Source organism: Perca fluviatilis, chromosome 1, assembly GCF_010015445.1.
Source record: "Perca fluviatilis chromosome 1, GENO_Pfluv_1.0, whole genome shotgun sequence".
Taxonomy (NCBI): Eukaryota; Metazoa; Chordata; class Actinopteri; order Perciformes; family Percidae; genus Perca; species Perca fluviatilis.
The window spans coordinates 30,662,583-30,679,197 of record NC_053112.1 but is presented as its reverse complement, the minus strand read 5'-3'; the positions used below and the strand labels follow the sequence as shown (position 1 = coordinate 30,679,197).

The following is a 16,615-nucleotide window of genomic DNA, read 5'->3' as shown; positions in this document are numbered from 1 at the left end:
AAACAAAACTAGCACTTGGATCACTTCATACATAACGTGTTATTAGGTCATGAATCGCCAAATAGACATTAGCAGATTGTGCTCTTAACCATTCATCTTTTTTTTTTTTTACAATAACTCTTAAGACTTGAAGAAGATTTTCTTTTTTCCCTCATTTTTTTTCACAAAGGTGCACTTATTAGTAGAGGCCAGATTGCAGTGATCAGACAATCATGTGGCTGTCTATCGTTTCTCTCAGACCTTTCGGTGCCCTCGACTGTGTCTCTCTACGTCTTTCTCCCTGTCTCCCTCTCTGCCGTTATCACAAGTGGAGGGCTGTTCCTGTCTGTGTCATATGATGTCTTGTGGCCCTTTAGTGGTAGCAGAACAGTGACAGTTCTATCCCTGTGCCATCTGATCGACACGCCATTCCTTGTCACATGCACTGTTATAGAGTGTGTGTGAGCATAAATCGGGTCCCTCAGCCATGTGCTTATGTGTCTACTGTACAAAGGCTGCACTCACTCTTTTGGAAATGCCAATTCCCACCAGTGAAAAACCATTACTAGTATTGTTATGGTCTGTTAATTTTAAGTAATATGACCTCAAAAGAACAAACAAATCTCAGAGCTTTCAATCTGTAAAAAGTTTGGATTACAAAACAGCAGACCAGTTGAACTCTAGATTCTTTCACGTAGCAATGTGAAGTGAACCAGTGTACTCTCGCTGTGTTCGAGAAGCATCCTCCTCAGCAAAGAGACACTCATCGACATTTTTTCTACTGGCCTTAATCATTTGTTTCTGCGGCACATAATCACCATCACTGCACAAATTATGTTGTTCCACTTTCCTCTCTCTGTCTCTCTCTCTCTCTCTCTCTCTCTCTCTCTCTACCTTTGCTTCTGTCCTTCCATTTGCCCTTGTTTTAGAGTGTAAAAGGCCAATTTGAGATGGGTTTTGCTCTGTTGTGATTTCATTCCATTAAAAATGATCTGCACTGTAAAAAAAAAAAAAAAAAAAAAAACAGAAAAATAACACAGAAGACAAACATCTTAATTATGACTTTTTGATGACAGCTGCATCTGTTTTGTGCTCACTGCTTGAACAGGTTTTCTCACTTTGCATAGAAAATGGAAAGCAAGGTACTTTGCCTCTCAAGACTTAAGAGCATAGAAAGGGGAATTGGTTTTCTTGAGAGATTTGACCCATTAGATGTCAATGTTTGGGAAACAAACAGGCAGGGCTGAGAGGCTTGAGGGGTATAGTAATGTGGGATTTGTGATGGAGGGTGGCTTATAAAACACACTTGTAGCTTAGGAAAAATGAAAAATGTTTTAAGTCTAACTTTACTCTGTGTACTTCTTTTATTCTCTTTTACCTGACATGCTCTACAGGCTTTTGTTTATTTAACATTACATTCTTTTACATTAAATTATCTTTTTAAACTATTAATCTGTACTTTACCAATTACAACTTGTACACTTAACTTGGAGCATATTACAGCCATTCACACCAATTAAATAAATTACACTATTACATCACATTATTATACACCACCAAAATTGGTATTATATAAAGAGACAGTTAAGAATTCAAGTTCAAAGCTTCATAGTTATATGCACAGAGGAGAAGTTGTACTGTCACACACTTAACAGACCTCATTGTAATTAGATTATAAACCAAGTCTGTTTCCTGTACCAAAAAAATACAAAAAAAGAAAGTTAGGGAGACTACAAACAGAAGAAAGAAATAACTGACAAAGTATAGGAATTAATGAATTGATATAATGGATATCACTGCCAAAGTACATCTAAAAGAAATTATATGACTTATGACTTAAGTTTTCACTACGCTGGCCTAAAGCCATCATTATCAGATTTAAAAATTACTCAAGGCAATGCATTATCAAGTAAAGAACCAAAATAAGGTTGTGTTCAAACTAGATCAGGCATTGCGGTAAAAATGCCAGTCCTCCCAGCCAGAGCTGGATCATGCTACATATTTACTGTCCATTACGCTGCGCGATTTTTACCAATTATTTCACCTTTCTTGGCCCTTATTAAAAAGATTTGTTTACAGAGATTTAAATAGCTATCTATCTTTTTTTTTTTTTTACATTTCTATTCTCTACAAAGGCATGGACTAATGACATCCTCCCCATCAGCATTTCCTGGATTGGGGTAACTTATACATTTGGGTAACATTCTCCTAAAATTCTGACTCTGGAAATTTAGGCTTTGCTCTGTAACTCTTCAATCTTGACAATCCCCTTCTGGCTGCTTGGATTGTAAGATTGTACCCCAGACTGCATGTGGAAGTCACTGGGGACTAAGGATGCTATGGCAGAGCTTTAACCTCATACACACACTTGTATTGATCCATGCAAGCCTCAGTGACTGTTGCTACAGAGCCGGCCGCACTCTGTCATACAGGGCTCCCCCTGTCACTGGTCAGTGGCAGCTAAGGAGTACTGCAACACATCACACACCAGTATCTAACCCACACCCATCAGCCTCTGGTGCTAACACACTGCCACCAACCCTGACCTCCCCTCCTGCCTCACCCAACCACCCTCACTCCCACCACCCCCTTTTTATTTCCTTCTTTCTCTACCTCACTTTTCCTCTAATGAGTTGCAACACTGATAACGAGCCTGATGATCTTCCATTGATTCGGCTATCACTTGCTTGTCTGGTAATTGATCCGTAGCTGAGCCTCTAGTTAATTATATGGGCTTCGACATGGACCCCTGCCCCGGGGGGAATTCTCAAGTCCTGCACAATAATAGTTTTAATAAAGGAGCCTGTGAATCCCCTGCATCCTTTTTTTCTACTCTCTTCCTGCTTCCCAGCATTTTCATCTTTCTATTTCCTTCTTCCTCCCAGTTTCCCTTTTGAACTTCTTCATCTCGGTATTTTTACTTCTGTGTCTCTTTCTCATTTCCACTGTCATCACGGCCATTACCATCAGCAGAGGCAAAGGGGAAGGAAGGGAAAGGGAAGAAAAAGAGGGAGAGTGAGCAATATTGGCTGAGTCCACTCCTCCCTCCCACAAATAACAGCCATTAACCAGCCAGGTCAGAAGCTGAGCCACCAGCTTGACTTGAAACACTGAGTGCCACTCGGAAAAAAAACACAGACTCGCACATTTACAGACGAGGGGGAGGAAGCAAGATAGAGGGAGAGAGGGGAGAGCTGGAAAGCAAAAAGGAACCTCGGCTGCTAAATTGTCACTTAATATAATTAGCCTTACCGTTTCAATAAGTTGCTAAGAGCAGAGCGTGCGGTACTTGGACAGGAGGTGACACACGCTTCTGACAAGGTGCACGCCACTATGCAAAAGATAGATCAAGAAAAAAAATAGAAAGTGTGTGGGGTGAATAAGTAAGAGAAAGATAGAGCGAGATAAAGAGACCTAGAAGTGGTGAAAAACATCACAGGAGACAAAAGCAGGAATAAGATTCAGGCAGGGAGAGAGAAAGAAGTGACGATGTAAATTGAGCTTAAGACAAAAGACATATTTTCAAAGTGGTAAGACACACACACACTGTATACTTTACTCTCTGCTCCCAGAAACCCCTTGTACATACCAGTAACGGCCGGTGTGATAATCTCAGCAAAGGTTAACAGTATACTGCCATTAGTACGTCATACAAAAGGCTTTTAACAGACAACCAAGCAGCTGTCTGCAGCAATTTACCACAAAATTTGAAGTGACTTTATATATCAGAAGCCATTTAATGCAGCCGGGGAAAGAAGTTCTCTGTCTGTCCCGCTCTCTTTTGTTCCTCGGCGGCAGAAAGATCACAGTGACATTTCCCTCACGCTGCGGACTCAGGCACCTAGTCTGTCATTTCTCTAATGATGGTGGGGTGAAAAGACTGGGGTGGAGAAAAGGGGATTTAAAGGGAAGAGAAGAAGGAAAGGAGGAGGAGATGGGGGGGGGATGTCTTCATTGTTTGAGACATGTCCTATGCTGTGTCAAAGGAAGAATAGATATCCTTCCTCTTTTTTTTTGTTTTATCCTCCTGTGTGTCTTTTTCTCCGTGTCTGCCTCCCTTTACTCCTCCATCCCTCATTTTATTCCCTTACCTTTGCTGCTGTGGGGACCAATTTGGCTAAAATGGAACCTCTTCCTCATTTTTTTCTTAATTAAAATCTGAGAGCCTCCGCAGGGGGGGGAGGGTTCCTCCGTGTGTGTGTGTGTGTGTGTGTGTGTGTGTGTGTGTGTGTGTGCCTGCCAGTGTGTGTGTGTTCCTATGCATGCTGGTGGCAGATTGCCTGCGTTCCATTAGTCTTTCATTAGAGTGGGAGAAAATCAAACAAAGGCAGCAGATTTTTTAGAGATAGAAATCTTTTTTTTTTTTTTTTGTATTGCCACCCTACAAAAAGATTCATTCTCAGCTGTGATTAAAGAACATTTTTGTTAAAAACAATACTACATTTTCAAATTGTCAAACAAAGAAACAAATAGCCTACTTGATAACAATCTGCAACGGTGATGCTTCTCTTCAAGATGTTTTTCCAAGGAAAAAGCTCTTTTGCTAAGCACCGTGTGCGTGTGTGTGGCGCGGTGGTCCCTCAGGGGAACTAAGTTGCTCTGAGACGTGCCGGCCGCTCGCAGCGCAAATGGTAATAAGGCAGGGGGACAAACGCTCCCTCCACCTTACCCACGCTTGCCCCCACCTTCCTCCCCCTAGCAGAGGAGGGGTGTGTGTAAGTGTGTGTGTGTGTGAGGAAGCGTGCAGCGCGATGTCATTGAGCATCTCAGAGTGGAGCGGCACAGTTGACTCAGTTGAGCCTGCACCGGCCCGACACACACACATGCTCACTCGCTCGCTCTCACAAGCTCTCGCTCTCACAAGCTCTCGCTCTCTCGCACACACACACACACACATACATACAGGCTCAGGCGCTCAGTTCAGTTCCTCAGCGGCTGCAGCGGAGTACAGAGGAGTCAGAGAGAGAGAGAGAGAGAGAGAGAAGCAGGGAGAGAGGAAAGAGAGAGGACAGGCGGCACAGACGTCGAGCGAGGGACACAATCTCAGAGAGAGAGATAGAGAGAGAGAGTAAGGGAGAGAGAAAGGAGCAGGAGGCAGGGAGAGCTGGATAGCTGGTGGCTCACTCCCACATCTCATCTTCACTTTGCTGGGACAGGCACAGAATTGATGGTAAGAGACATTCATGCATTTTATTGGCTCAGCTGTTTGCTTTAGAAGACGCTTTTCTTGGGACTTTTTTAGTATTTGGAATCATTTCCTTTTTTTTTTTTTAAATACATTTTTGAACACAGATTTTGTGTGAAACTTTTTATTTATGTTTTGCAATTACGGTAGTTGTTGGCTTGCTGTTTATGATTAACAATATAGTATACTTTTTTATATTTAAGACTCACTTATCACATTAGAAACAAAAATTAATGAGAGATTTGTTTTTATCCTTATTTGTGCATGTGTTTAGTGTTGAGTGTGCTGATAGCAGCTCACAGGTTGTTCAACTTTTTCTCTACTATGTTTCTGAAATTTCTTCAGGCTGATATTAGGGCACTAGCATATCTGAATGTGTGCATGCATGCATGCATGCAGGTAAATGTGTTTCATTGTGTGTCTGCATGTAAGTGTGTTTGAGTTGAGTCCATGTACAAAATGACTGGCAGATAGATTAAAGCAAAAAAAACAAACAACTGAGGCCACAAGCAACATCATGCACCCCTCCTCGCTAATTCCCATAACCCCCCTTTTTTTCTTTTACTCCATTCTTGCTCACCTTCTCATCAGCCCCCCTCCTCACCTCCGTACTTCTCCTCATCCTTCCTCACCTCAAGTGCTCCGCTCATCTTGCCCTGTCCAAGATGAGGCCCCTGAGGAAATTCACTGCAAGCCCTCTTTTTGCTCTCCCTTCTTGAGAATTAACTCTACACACACTCCTCCGCCACCAGAGCTGCCAAGAAACCTCACACACACATCTACTCCCTCAACTCCCTTCTCACTGCTATCCTCCTCGAGAAGCAGGACCAGCGCAAGAGGGAGAAAAAAAAGGCAACACGACCCCAAAAGAACACACCTTCACTGACTTTTTTTTTTTCTTCTCTCCTCCTTCACACTCCCACATCCCTCCTGCCCTCCCTCTCTGTCTCTCCCTCTCTCTGTCTAAGTCCAAGGAGGCAGAGTTGGATGTGAGAGGCAGTAAGTGCGACATAGTCCCACAAGAGCCCAGCACGGACCCGGAGCCGCCCAGGCCACCTCCAGCTAAGGCTAACCAACCCACCGGCACCGCTGGCGTTTGCACGAGCATCCCCTCCAGTAGCCACAGTAGCAGCAGCACCAGCAGCAGCAGCAGCAGAAGTGGTCTGGGTGGCATTAGCATCGTTAGCAGCAGCGCTGAGGGAGCAGGCGAAAGCTCCATGCAGTTCAGCACCAGACCGCCTAGTGCTGAGCAGCCGGGCTTCATGGGGACATGGCAGCAGCAGAGCACTGACAGCAACCTCCTCTACAGAATGTCCCAGCAGGTATGTCAGCTCAGCCTTATCCCTTCATCTCTGCCTCTTCTCTCCTTCCCTCTCTCCACGTCGTCAGTCTATATTCAAGGACCAAACGTTTATATTTCTTCTCTTTGATGTATGTTCAGACATTTGCTGTTGTGATTCTTACCACCTCTTGGTTTGTGTGTGGAAAAAGAGATTGTTTGTATGTGTGTCAGTAGGTGTGTGTAGTAAACTAGGAGGTAGGGGGTGTGTGGAGGGGTGGGGGTTGTAGGCAATGTTTTTGTTTGTGATATTTCAAATTCAATTTTGGAACTTTATTTCCCCACTTTTGGAATATATCCGATTTGATGTGTCTTTATGTTGTTGTTCTACACACACCGTGCCTGAAAGTGTTTTCATTCATGTAGCCTCTGTGTGTGTTCCTTTTATTTTTACTAATTCAATGCAAAAAATAGCATATTTTGTGTATTTGTAAAAACACACATTTTAATGCAAAATGTCCACAATATCGGATAATTCATTTATTTCACCGTTTGATGGATTATGCCTTGTCCGGATTTGTTACATACATGCTTAAGTCTCCGTAATTGGTCTGTGAGCGGTGTGGAGTTTAAAAGCAAGCAATAGCAGTGTTTTGGTAACCTCAGTGCCGATAAAGACTCGGGAAGGAGCACCCCTCTGGGACCGGTTAATTGACTTCATGTGGCCGAGGCAGGAAGCCCCTCGCGCGGCTACAGAACAGCAGAGGAGCCGTGAATGAACACATGGAGAAGTCATAATGATAACGGATAGCCTGCGCCGGCCGAGGAAAGTCCACATTTCCTCCCGACATTACTCGCCTGTTATCGTGGATGTTACGCTGAATATCGCTCTTGTTTAGAAGCTTTTAAAAAATATATTTTTTCAAGCAGCTCCCAAGTTAGAACAAGAGTTATTTTTAAGGGACGGGGGGTTTTGTGGTTTCGTGGGATAAATGTCAGTTAAGGAGAGGGAAGAGGAGTGAGAGTTTTCTGCAAATGTGTGTGTGTGTGTGTGTGTGTGTGTGTGTGTGTGTGTGTGTGTGTGTGTGTGCGTGCGTGCTTGCGTGCGTCCGTTCGCGCGCACGTGTGTGAGGGGGAGACAGTAAAGATAGAGGATGGTTGTTAGGTTGCAGTTAATCATAGCGGGACCTGCAGGCTCTCCGTACCATGCACATGCTGTTACACACTCGGGCCACAGTGGCTCTTGCGCAACAGCCGCGGTTCTGAGTGTGTGTGTGTGTGTGTGTGTGTGGTGTGTGTGTGTGTGTGTGTGTGTGTGTGTGTGTGTGTGTGTGTGTAAATGATGAGAAACTTATTCTGTCACCTTGACGAGATTAACAGCCCGTAAATATTTTTAGCCCTAGCCTATTTATTACCTCAGAGGTGTAATCTTGAAAGGGTAAGGGTGTGTTGAGACTAAAACATCTATATGTAATAACATTTTCGATATTGTTGTGTTTCTTAACGAAACAAACCCCCTTTTCTGCATTTCACTTCACAGCCATATCTCTACCAAAGATGACTTTTTTTTTTTTAAATGAATTGCATTCCTGCTCTTTTCATTCAACATCTTTATTATTAGGCCTATAATTTATTACAAGCCCCTGTCCTTAAATGTTCCCAAAGAAACGATTATAGGCTACAAAGTATTGATACGTTTATTGGAAGAGCCGGGTGTATACAGAGAGGAGAGCGCTCTTCTTCTCTCCTCCTCTCCCGGTATGAAGCAGGTGGATGGGCCCCTGCGCTCAACATCTGCTGGGACCCCACGTTTGCATCCCCAGTCCTTTTTACAAATGCGCACCGTTGTTTCAATATAATCAGCTGAGGGACTCGCTGTTATTTATCCTTCCTTGCACCACTTAGAAGACATCTTCCCATGTTTAGTAGGCATGACATAAATTCTCCGAAGGAAGCCTGTTCCTTGACAGACTCGCCTTCTTGGAATCTAACCGATAATGACTTTGTGTTTGCCGAGGCTGGCGCACCCTGGGGTGTTGGAGGAGAGAAATGCGTTATGGGCTTGTGTTTCAAAATCTCCACTACCTCCCTTAAAGATCAACCTGGTGACACGAGGGATGCGGTATTTTATCGTTGTTAGTCCAAATTATATTTCCATCTGATCGATGGAGACGCAGTGCGTTTAGGAGAGATGCGGGTGCATGTGGGGAGTAGCAGGGCATCAGCAAGCCCAAACATTTGGCAATACTTGAGACATTCCTTGTAAAACACACGCGCGCGCGCAGACACACACACACACACACACACACACACACACGCGGCAAGGCTTTAGAAATAAGAAAATATCACTTTAACATGAATGCAGACATTTTCCTGCCGGGATTGAAATGACGTAAATAAGCTGATGGTTTACAGCAGGTGTCTGATCATCTCGCTGCATAAACATCAGTGACCGATGAAAGTAAAGAAAGTAAAGCGGAGATTTTAATTATCAAATTATCAGTCAGGAGATCTGATGGTTTTCTTTCTTCTCTTCACGGTGTTTTATAACAATCAAGTCATAAAAAGCAGCACCTGTCTCCACCAGCGTAAAGAAAATGACCTAAACAAAATACATGTCAATTTAAGAACGAATGTCACCTCAGAATTAACTGATTTTCTTTTTGATTGATTCCTGTATTCAAGACATTTCCACGTATTTTATAATTCGGCTGTAGCCTACTTGTGAATTATTTCAGAATGAATAAATTCACGTATTTCCATATTTACTTAGGCTAGATGGTTTCAAGACAATGAAACATTTCCCCCAGAACATTTGGCTAGAGGGGATGCTGTTACAAATTGGAGAAACAGATGAAAAACAGAGGTGAATAAAATCATTTTTCTTATGTTTTATTAAGTTTGGGGAGTTAAGATTGCATATTGATAACGTATCTACATGCAATCGCTTTTTATTATTGCGCGTTTCTCTAAACTAACGAATTTAACAACAGTGGCGATTAAGGAACAGCTGCCAGCGAGTCATTTACACCTTTCATAACAGGCCTTAATATGCTTTTAATCTTTGGAGAAACTTTTTTTTTTTTTTTCCAAGCCACATAGCAGTAGATTCACTACCTTCATGATCCACGGGAGTGTCAACCGGAAACAACACGAACAGCAGGCAATTTAAATGAAATCAATGAAATGGATTCGATAAATACTGCCTATTTTCTCAGCTTCCTAATGTTCAGAAATCGGTGCACATTTTACAAAACACTGCAAGAGGGAACTTTCACAATTGTTTTTTTCATGGAAACAAAAAAAAAATAATACAAACATTAATTAGGAGTTGAATTATTTCCCAGGGATTACGCAGTGATAATATTTGGAGCCTTAATTGACCCGCTGCTGTACATGCGTGGCTATGAATATCGACCCTTACAAGTTGAAAACCCCGGAGTTAAGTGATACTAGGAGCCTAATTGGTTCATCAGGGATGATTCCTCCACAATACAGCAGCCGCAGGCCGCGTCTCTTTTATTTATTTATCATTTTCTTTCCCGCTTCATGTCGGAGGAATGTGCGAACCACTCAAGGATTAGAAAAGCTTGTAAAAAAAATATTAAAAAAATAGGTGCCTTAACCTCCACCCGATGATCTGGTCTGCCACCCAGTCTTACAGCAGAGCTCGGAGAGAGAGAAAATAAATCATGGTATGTCTTCAATCTAAAACTCTCTCTAAAATGGCCTCTTCCTTTTCTTTTTACAAGGGTGCTGTAACGCGGCTTCCTTTGAAGTGCGACAGGTCGACTATGGGCCGAGACCTAGAAGAGGTACAGTGGCATCACAGCTTGCTTCGGTCTGCTCCATCTCACACATATCAATACCAGGCTTTATAATGTGGACATACAGTAGGCCTATAAAATAGATGCTGAATTTTAGACAATAATAATATAAACATTAATAATAATACATAATAATGCATTCTTTAAATTCTACATGCATTTTGCCTGTTTCTAAAAATAATTATTTGAATTTGAAATCGAAACCTGACACACAAGCTTGCATTTTTTTTTCCTTTCCCTCACAGCATGCATTTGCAAATTTAAGATCCTTAAAAACTACTGAATTAAGATAAAAAGCTGTAAAAAGGATTGTAATAAAATCTATATTTATAATTTTTTATAATGTTCATTTTTTCCCCCACCTTAATGAAAAGAAAAACGCTGCAGTGATAGTTTAAAATGTCTGTTTTTAATAAAGTATCAAATTGTTAAACAGCTACAGGCATTTTGGCATTAATAATATAACATATGTCAGCTTTATAGTTATTTACATAAAAAAAAAAAAAAATCCATCCTAAATATCTACTCTGTATTTCTAAAGTCTGGCTTTAGTTCTTAATATTTTCTCATGTTTTCATGTCTTGTGTCATGTTTAAACTTTTTGTTTGGTTCAGTTTTGCAGTCATACTGGTTGATTTTCCCTTATTTATATATTTCATCGATGCAGTGCAGCCTATACAATCCTGTCTGTATGTGTTAAACCTCTGAATGCTGTTAGCTCTCTGCACATGATGACAGACGTAATAGTGGAATAACATGCTCTGCTTTGTTGTGTCTGACTGAAAAAATGAGGTTGATATTATCCTCTTCAGTGCAGATCACAGAACGCGCTAATCTGCCTATTAACACACTGATACACTTACAGTGGTAAGTGTGTGTGTGTGTGTGTGTGTGCGTGCCTGCGCGCGCACACGTTTTACACAGTGGGGTACAGGCATGTTGCATGCATATGTGGTGCATATACATTGCTTCTTGCCATAGTGTGGGACTGGGAGGCAGTGATTTGATGCATATGTGTAGAATTATCCACAGTCAGTGAATGTGTGTGTTTCTGTCGTTACACTCAACTGTTATTATTTCCATGTCTGTCTTTGATGGGTCGTTGCACACAGAGCATATGGATGCCTATACGTACGTGTATCTGGTGTCGTGTGTGTGTGTGTGTGTGTGTGTGTGTGTGTGTGCTCTGATACTGAAGTTTACATATGTGCATGTGTGCGTTAAGACGTTTGTGTCTGTGCTATTGCCATTTATTTTTCTGAGTGGGTGGCTAAAGACTCATATGCCAGTTGTGTGTCTGTGTGTGTGCGTGCGTGCGAGAGAGAGAGAGAGAGAGAGAGAGAGGGAGAGAGAGAGAGCGAGAGCAGTTTTGTGGGTGTGTGTCCTCTCCCTTTGAGTGTGTGTGTGTGTGTGTGTGTGTGTGTGTGTGTGTGTGTTTCTGTGTGTTGGCTCTGGTTCCATGTGTGTGTGGGTGCGAGGTGAAGTGTCTCTTGGCTGGCCTTGGCTGGAGAGCTGGAGGAGAGCAGAGGTGAAAGAGGAGATTTGCAGAAAAGACACGCACCACTTCCCCCATTACTACTTTTCTTTTTCTTCTTCTTCTACTACGTCTCTGTCTCTCACTGCCTCTTCTTCTTCTCTCTCTCACTCGCTTTTCCTTCCTCTTCTTATTCCCCACACCTCACCCCTCTCCTTTTCTCTCTCTTCTTCTCGGCTGTCTTTCCTACCCTAAAACTGTATCTCCGCCACCAGTCCTCCACATGCTAAATCACATTGTTTTATTCTAAAGCTACTGTCTTTATAGAAAGGGCTTTTAAGATCGAACCTGTGTAACAAAGGGCCACTTTGGGCATAATAATAAGACTCATAATAAGACACAAGGACAGGTGGCAGAAGGAGCACATTGTTCTTTCAATAAGAGGAAGTGACTGGGTGTGCCTCTCAATCAGCCTGATTGGAGAAGGTTTAAAGCTACTTCTTCACCACAACAAATCCCATAGCACCTGTCCCTCACTGTAAAGGTTTAGTTTGCTCTTACACTGTTTAATGCAATAATTGCTACTGGCCTTTTTGAAGGGAAAAGATAACATAAGCAGCGCTGAGAAAGGCCACTGTAGGTGTCTGTCAGCGGGCATCTCTCTTTGTGTCTTTGTGCATATGCAGTAATGATGATGTGAGTGTTTCCTGAAGGCAGCATTATTCTTGCAAGAGAGAGCACAGAAATGGAAGAGTAAGATTGAGTGGGAAGGTGGCTGCAGTAACTTGTATATTTACTGTATGTGTGTGTGTGTACCATTAAGAACCCATCTAGTTTGACGGAGTAGGAGGATGTACAAGGTCCCATTCATGCTGTGGTCCCCACTATATTTACCCAGGCACCAACTAGGGAGATATGACGTCCACAACATTTTTACTTTTAACTTGTTTTAACCGGCTTTCTTAAATCTGTTTTTATTTGCTTGCCACCAAGCATGTCCTTTAATTTTTATTGAAATCTAAAGAAACAATAATATAATTTGTTTCCCTGTTACATTTCTCTGTTACATCTACAGTACATTTTAACAGTATTATGTTTAAATGGATAAAAATCAATTTCCATTATTTTAATTCCATAATTCTTTTGTGGGGTTTTGTGGAGTATTAAAATGTCAGACTGTTGAGGAAACCCGTCAACATGACTCCTCATGCAGACCCCGCCGTTCTCCTTTCTTTGCCTCACCATTTCTTCCTATAATATCCTTTTAATAAAATTCAATTTGTACCCTTTTATCTTTATAGTACATGTATGAACTGCCAAAAAAAAAAAAAGAAAAAAAAAAAAGAAATCCGCCCCACAAATAACCATGATCACGTGTGTCCCGGGTCATACAGTAACCTCTGTAGCCGTGCAGTAATGCCCTGCAGGACCAGTGTTATGGGTAAGCACTGACCCTGAATCTGTGTGCGAGACCCGGGGCAATCGGCGATCAATAAGCATCATGTGAGCATCACTCACGGGTTCCATGTCAGCTGTTTCCTGTTTTTCCTGAGGAGACGGCCGCCTTACTGCCATGGTGAATGCCCAATAATGGTTAGGATACAGAACGTAGAGACGCTATCATGAAAGTCAAAAGGCTTTCTTTATCACATGCCTGGCAGGGCAGCGTGCTGTGCGTTCTGAATGTGTGTGAGTGTTGAGGAACGATAGAAATGCAGAGCCATCTGCTCTGCTCTTATCAGAGGGCTGAGTGGTGAAATCTACAATAGCTGAGATTTTCCCAGGGACTTCTTTTAGTCCTGTGTGGGCATGTGCATGTAAAAGGAAAGAAATACAATATGTATTTCCTTTTTTTATTTACTGTTATGCGAGTTGCTCTCCACAAATTAATCAATAAAGTGGTATTCTGAATAGAAATCTCAACATGTGACATTAAGGAAATTCACGTGGCATTTTTGGCTGTTGGTTTGATTTGTTTTAAATGAATATAGTGTTCAGTGTGGCAGACAAATATGGGGTTTAATAAACTTAGCCTCGTGTATGTGATTAGACCCTCGCGGCACTGAGAAAATGATGTATAATATTCCAAATAGAAGAAATACATACTAATTGTATGGAAACGTGTACATTTTCTCTTCATATTTTTTTCACATTTATGTGTTTGTTTTTGCAGATTCATTGGATATATTTTAGTTTAATCAAATATGTATATTTTTCTCTCCCACTACTGTTTTTCCTTTTTTTCTGCTGATGGCTGTTTAAGCAACTGAACACTTTATACTCTGTTTTTCCTTCCTTCATTTTCCAAATTTCTTCTTCCAAAAGAGGGCTGTTAGTTATTTGTCTTTGGGTAGTTTCCTGCAGTGGGGAGAAGTCACCGGTGTGAAGAGGAAGTGTGTGTTTGAAGGGCCAGTCGCTCAGGATGTCACCACCCCGCCACTGGCTAATGAGGGGGACATAAGCAGCAGGCCAGGGCAGCAACACACACACACACACACACACACACACACACACACACACACACACACACACACACACACACACACACACACACACACACACACACACACACACACACACACACACACACACACACACGGTAGGAATGCAGCAGCTGTCACCAAGGTCTAGGCAGTTATGAAAGGGTTGAAGTATAATTGCGTCTTCCCTGTGTGTGTGTGTGTGTGTGTGTGTGTGTGTGTGTGTGTGTGTGTGTGTGTGTGTGTGTGAGTGAGTGTGAAGTGGCAGTACCCGGGGTCGAGGGGGTGTTGAGAGCTGGGAGGGGCCCATGTTGGCTTTGGTGACCCAGAGATCGCCACCGGCAGTGAGGATCATCACACATAATTGACTTAAATGAAAAGAGAAGGAGAGAGTCAGAGGAAACACACACACATATATATATATATACACATATATATATATATATATATATATATATATATATATATATATATATATATATATATATATATATATATATATATTTTGCTGTAGTATTTTAAGACATGGCCATATGGCAGAGACATTGTTGTGAGAGGCTGTTCTTTCCCGTCCTGTATCCAGAGGAAGGTGACATTAGGTGTGACCTGTGCTAAGTGACAGGAACTTGGGCAAACTTTCACCACGGCTTCTCCCTTTTCCTGTTATTCCTCAACTCCTGTTATTTTGTTATCCTTGGAGCTGTGCCAGAGTAACGGGCAAATCGACAGCCTACTATTTTTACATCCGTCTTAAGGACCCCTGTCTGCTCGCTCTGCCTGCCAATTTGCCCCATCAGCAGTGGCAGCGAAGAAGAGCTCTCAAGGCACCGAGCCTTTCATTTTTCTGTTGCCGGTGTGGCTAATGCTGTCACTGTTATTTGAAAAAGCACTCAGGGTGAATTGCTATTATTATTGTTAAAACCATCATCATCATCAGGCTTATTTATGGTTATGGATAATTATGGTAATTTTGTTCAGGGCTCACAGTTGACTCCATCTCTTTCTTCTACTAATCCGTTGTACTTTTGTGTGTGTGTGTGTGTGTGTGTGTACTGTACATTTTCAATGTGCTGGCAAATTACCAAAGAAAATGGTTTTCCAACAGGTAACAGTGAGTGATTATTTCTGCAGCTCACATGTGAGGTGAGGAGAACTTGTGTGCACACAAGAATAAATATGTTACATCTCTTAATGCATACGTTGAACTCTGTGGCTTTTGTGTGTGTGTGTGTGTGTGTGTGTGTGTGTGTGTGTGTGTGTGTGTGTGTGTGTGTGTGTGTGTGTGTGTGTGTGCGTGTGTGTGTGAGGGCAAGGACAAGAGAGGCTCCCCCCACCCCACTATTTTCTGTATCATTTCTTTCTCTCTTCCATGTTTTACTCTCCGTCTATTTCTTCGCTCTGTTCTGTTCCGTCTCCAGCTTGCCGTGGAGATTTGATTGCTAGAGGCCCAGGGAGGATTTTAGGGAGGTTCAGGAGAAGGGAGGCTAATGGTACAGGCTGTGGTAGGCTTGTAGCCAACAAACACACACACACACACACGCACACACGCCACACACACACACACACACACACACACACACACACACACAGTCCTCCAGGCAAAGATACCTGCTTTCACACACTCCTATTATGTCTTTTCTTTATACTTCTTCATGTTTAAATTGCTTCCTAACTTGTCATTTTAACTCTGAAAAAACTTAAGTCTAAACTCATTAGCTACTTTTTCTTGTGAGCAAAGTGTTAAAGCAACATGTGTAAGCGTTTGTTTGTGCTCTCTGCTGACTTTGTAAAGATGTTTGCGCTGTTGGATTAATAACATTTAATGGCCACTGTTAAATGCAGCTGCCTTGGCATCCCACAGCTCGTGTTTTTCTGGCAAACTGAGACTCTGGGTGGCTTTTCGTTTGTGTGAGTATGTGTTGTGTGTATATACGAAGTGCAATGAAATACCACAGTGTGTGTGGGCTAGATGGGAAAGGCATTGTGTGTGTTGTCACTGTGCATACCTGTTCACACTGCTGAATTGAACCTCTCTGCATGTGAGCCGATCACATATTGAGCAGCATTGCGCTTCACTTTCGAACAATCTATATTGTCAATTAAGTCACAAATGATCGAATTAGCCTACTGTGATACACGTCAATTGGTCTGACCCTGTATCCGCGGCAACCAGCCAGGGGTGGGAGGCCACCATGCATGACCTCTGGCACCACACATTGTTGGCCGTGCACCCCTTGTGACATTCATTGTGCGATTGAAGTGACGGTTTCAGTCTTTTAAAACGGGACAAAGTGAGAATTCTTGTAAAGAAAAAAAGCTCGGTTTTTCAGTGAGTTAAAATATGTGTTGTTGACACAAACACACATTTGTGCAGGCACACACACACACACG

The 16,615-nt window shown here is 42.3% G+C and overlaps 1 protein-coding gene across 4 annotated transcripts in view; it reads left to right on the top strand.

Moving 5' to 3' along the window:
- Positions 1-16,615, top strand: part of bnc2 (basonuclin 2) — a 169,007-nt gene that overhangs the window by 65,681 nt on the left and 86,711 nt on the right. For 2 of the 4 annotated variants that reach the window (XM_039802274.1, XM_039802298.1), the window contains exons 2-3: positions 6,133-6,486; positions 10,196-10,258. In XM_039802274.1, the coding sequence (XP_039658208.1) occupies positions 6,133-6,486; positions 10,196-10,258 (417 nt within the window). Of the gene's footprint in view, positions 1-4,847; positions 5,150-6,132; positions 6,487-10,195; positions 10,259-16,615 lie in introns of those variants that run through there. The other 2 variants (XM_039802282.1, XM_039802289.1) reach the window with 2 other exon arrangements.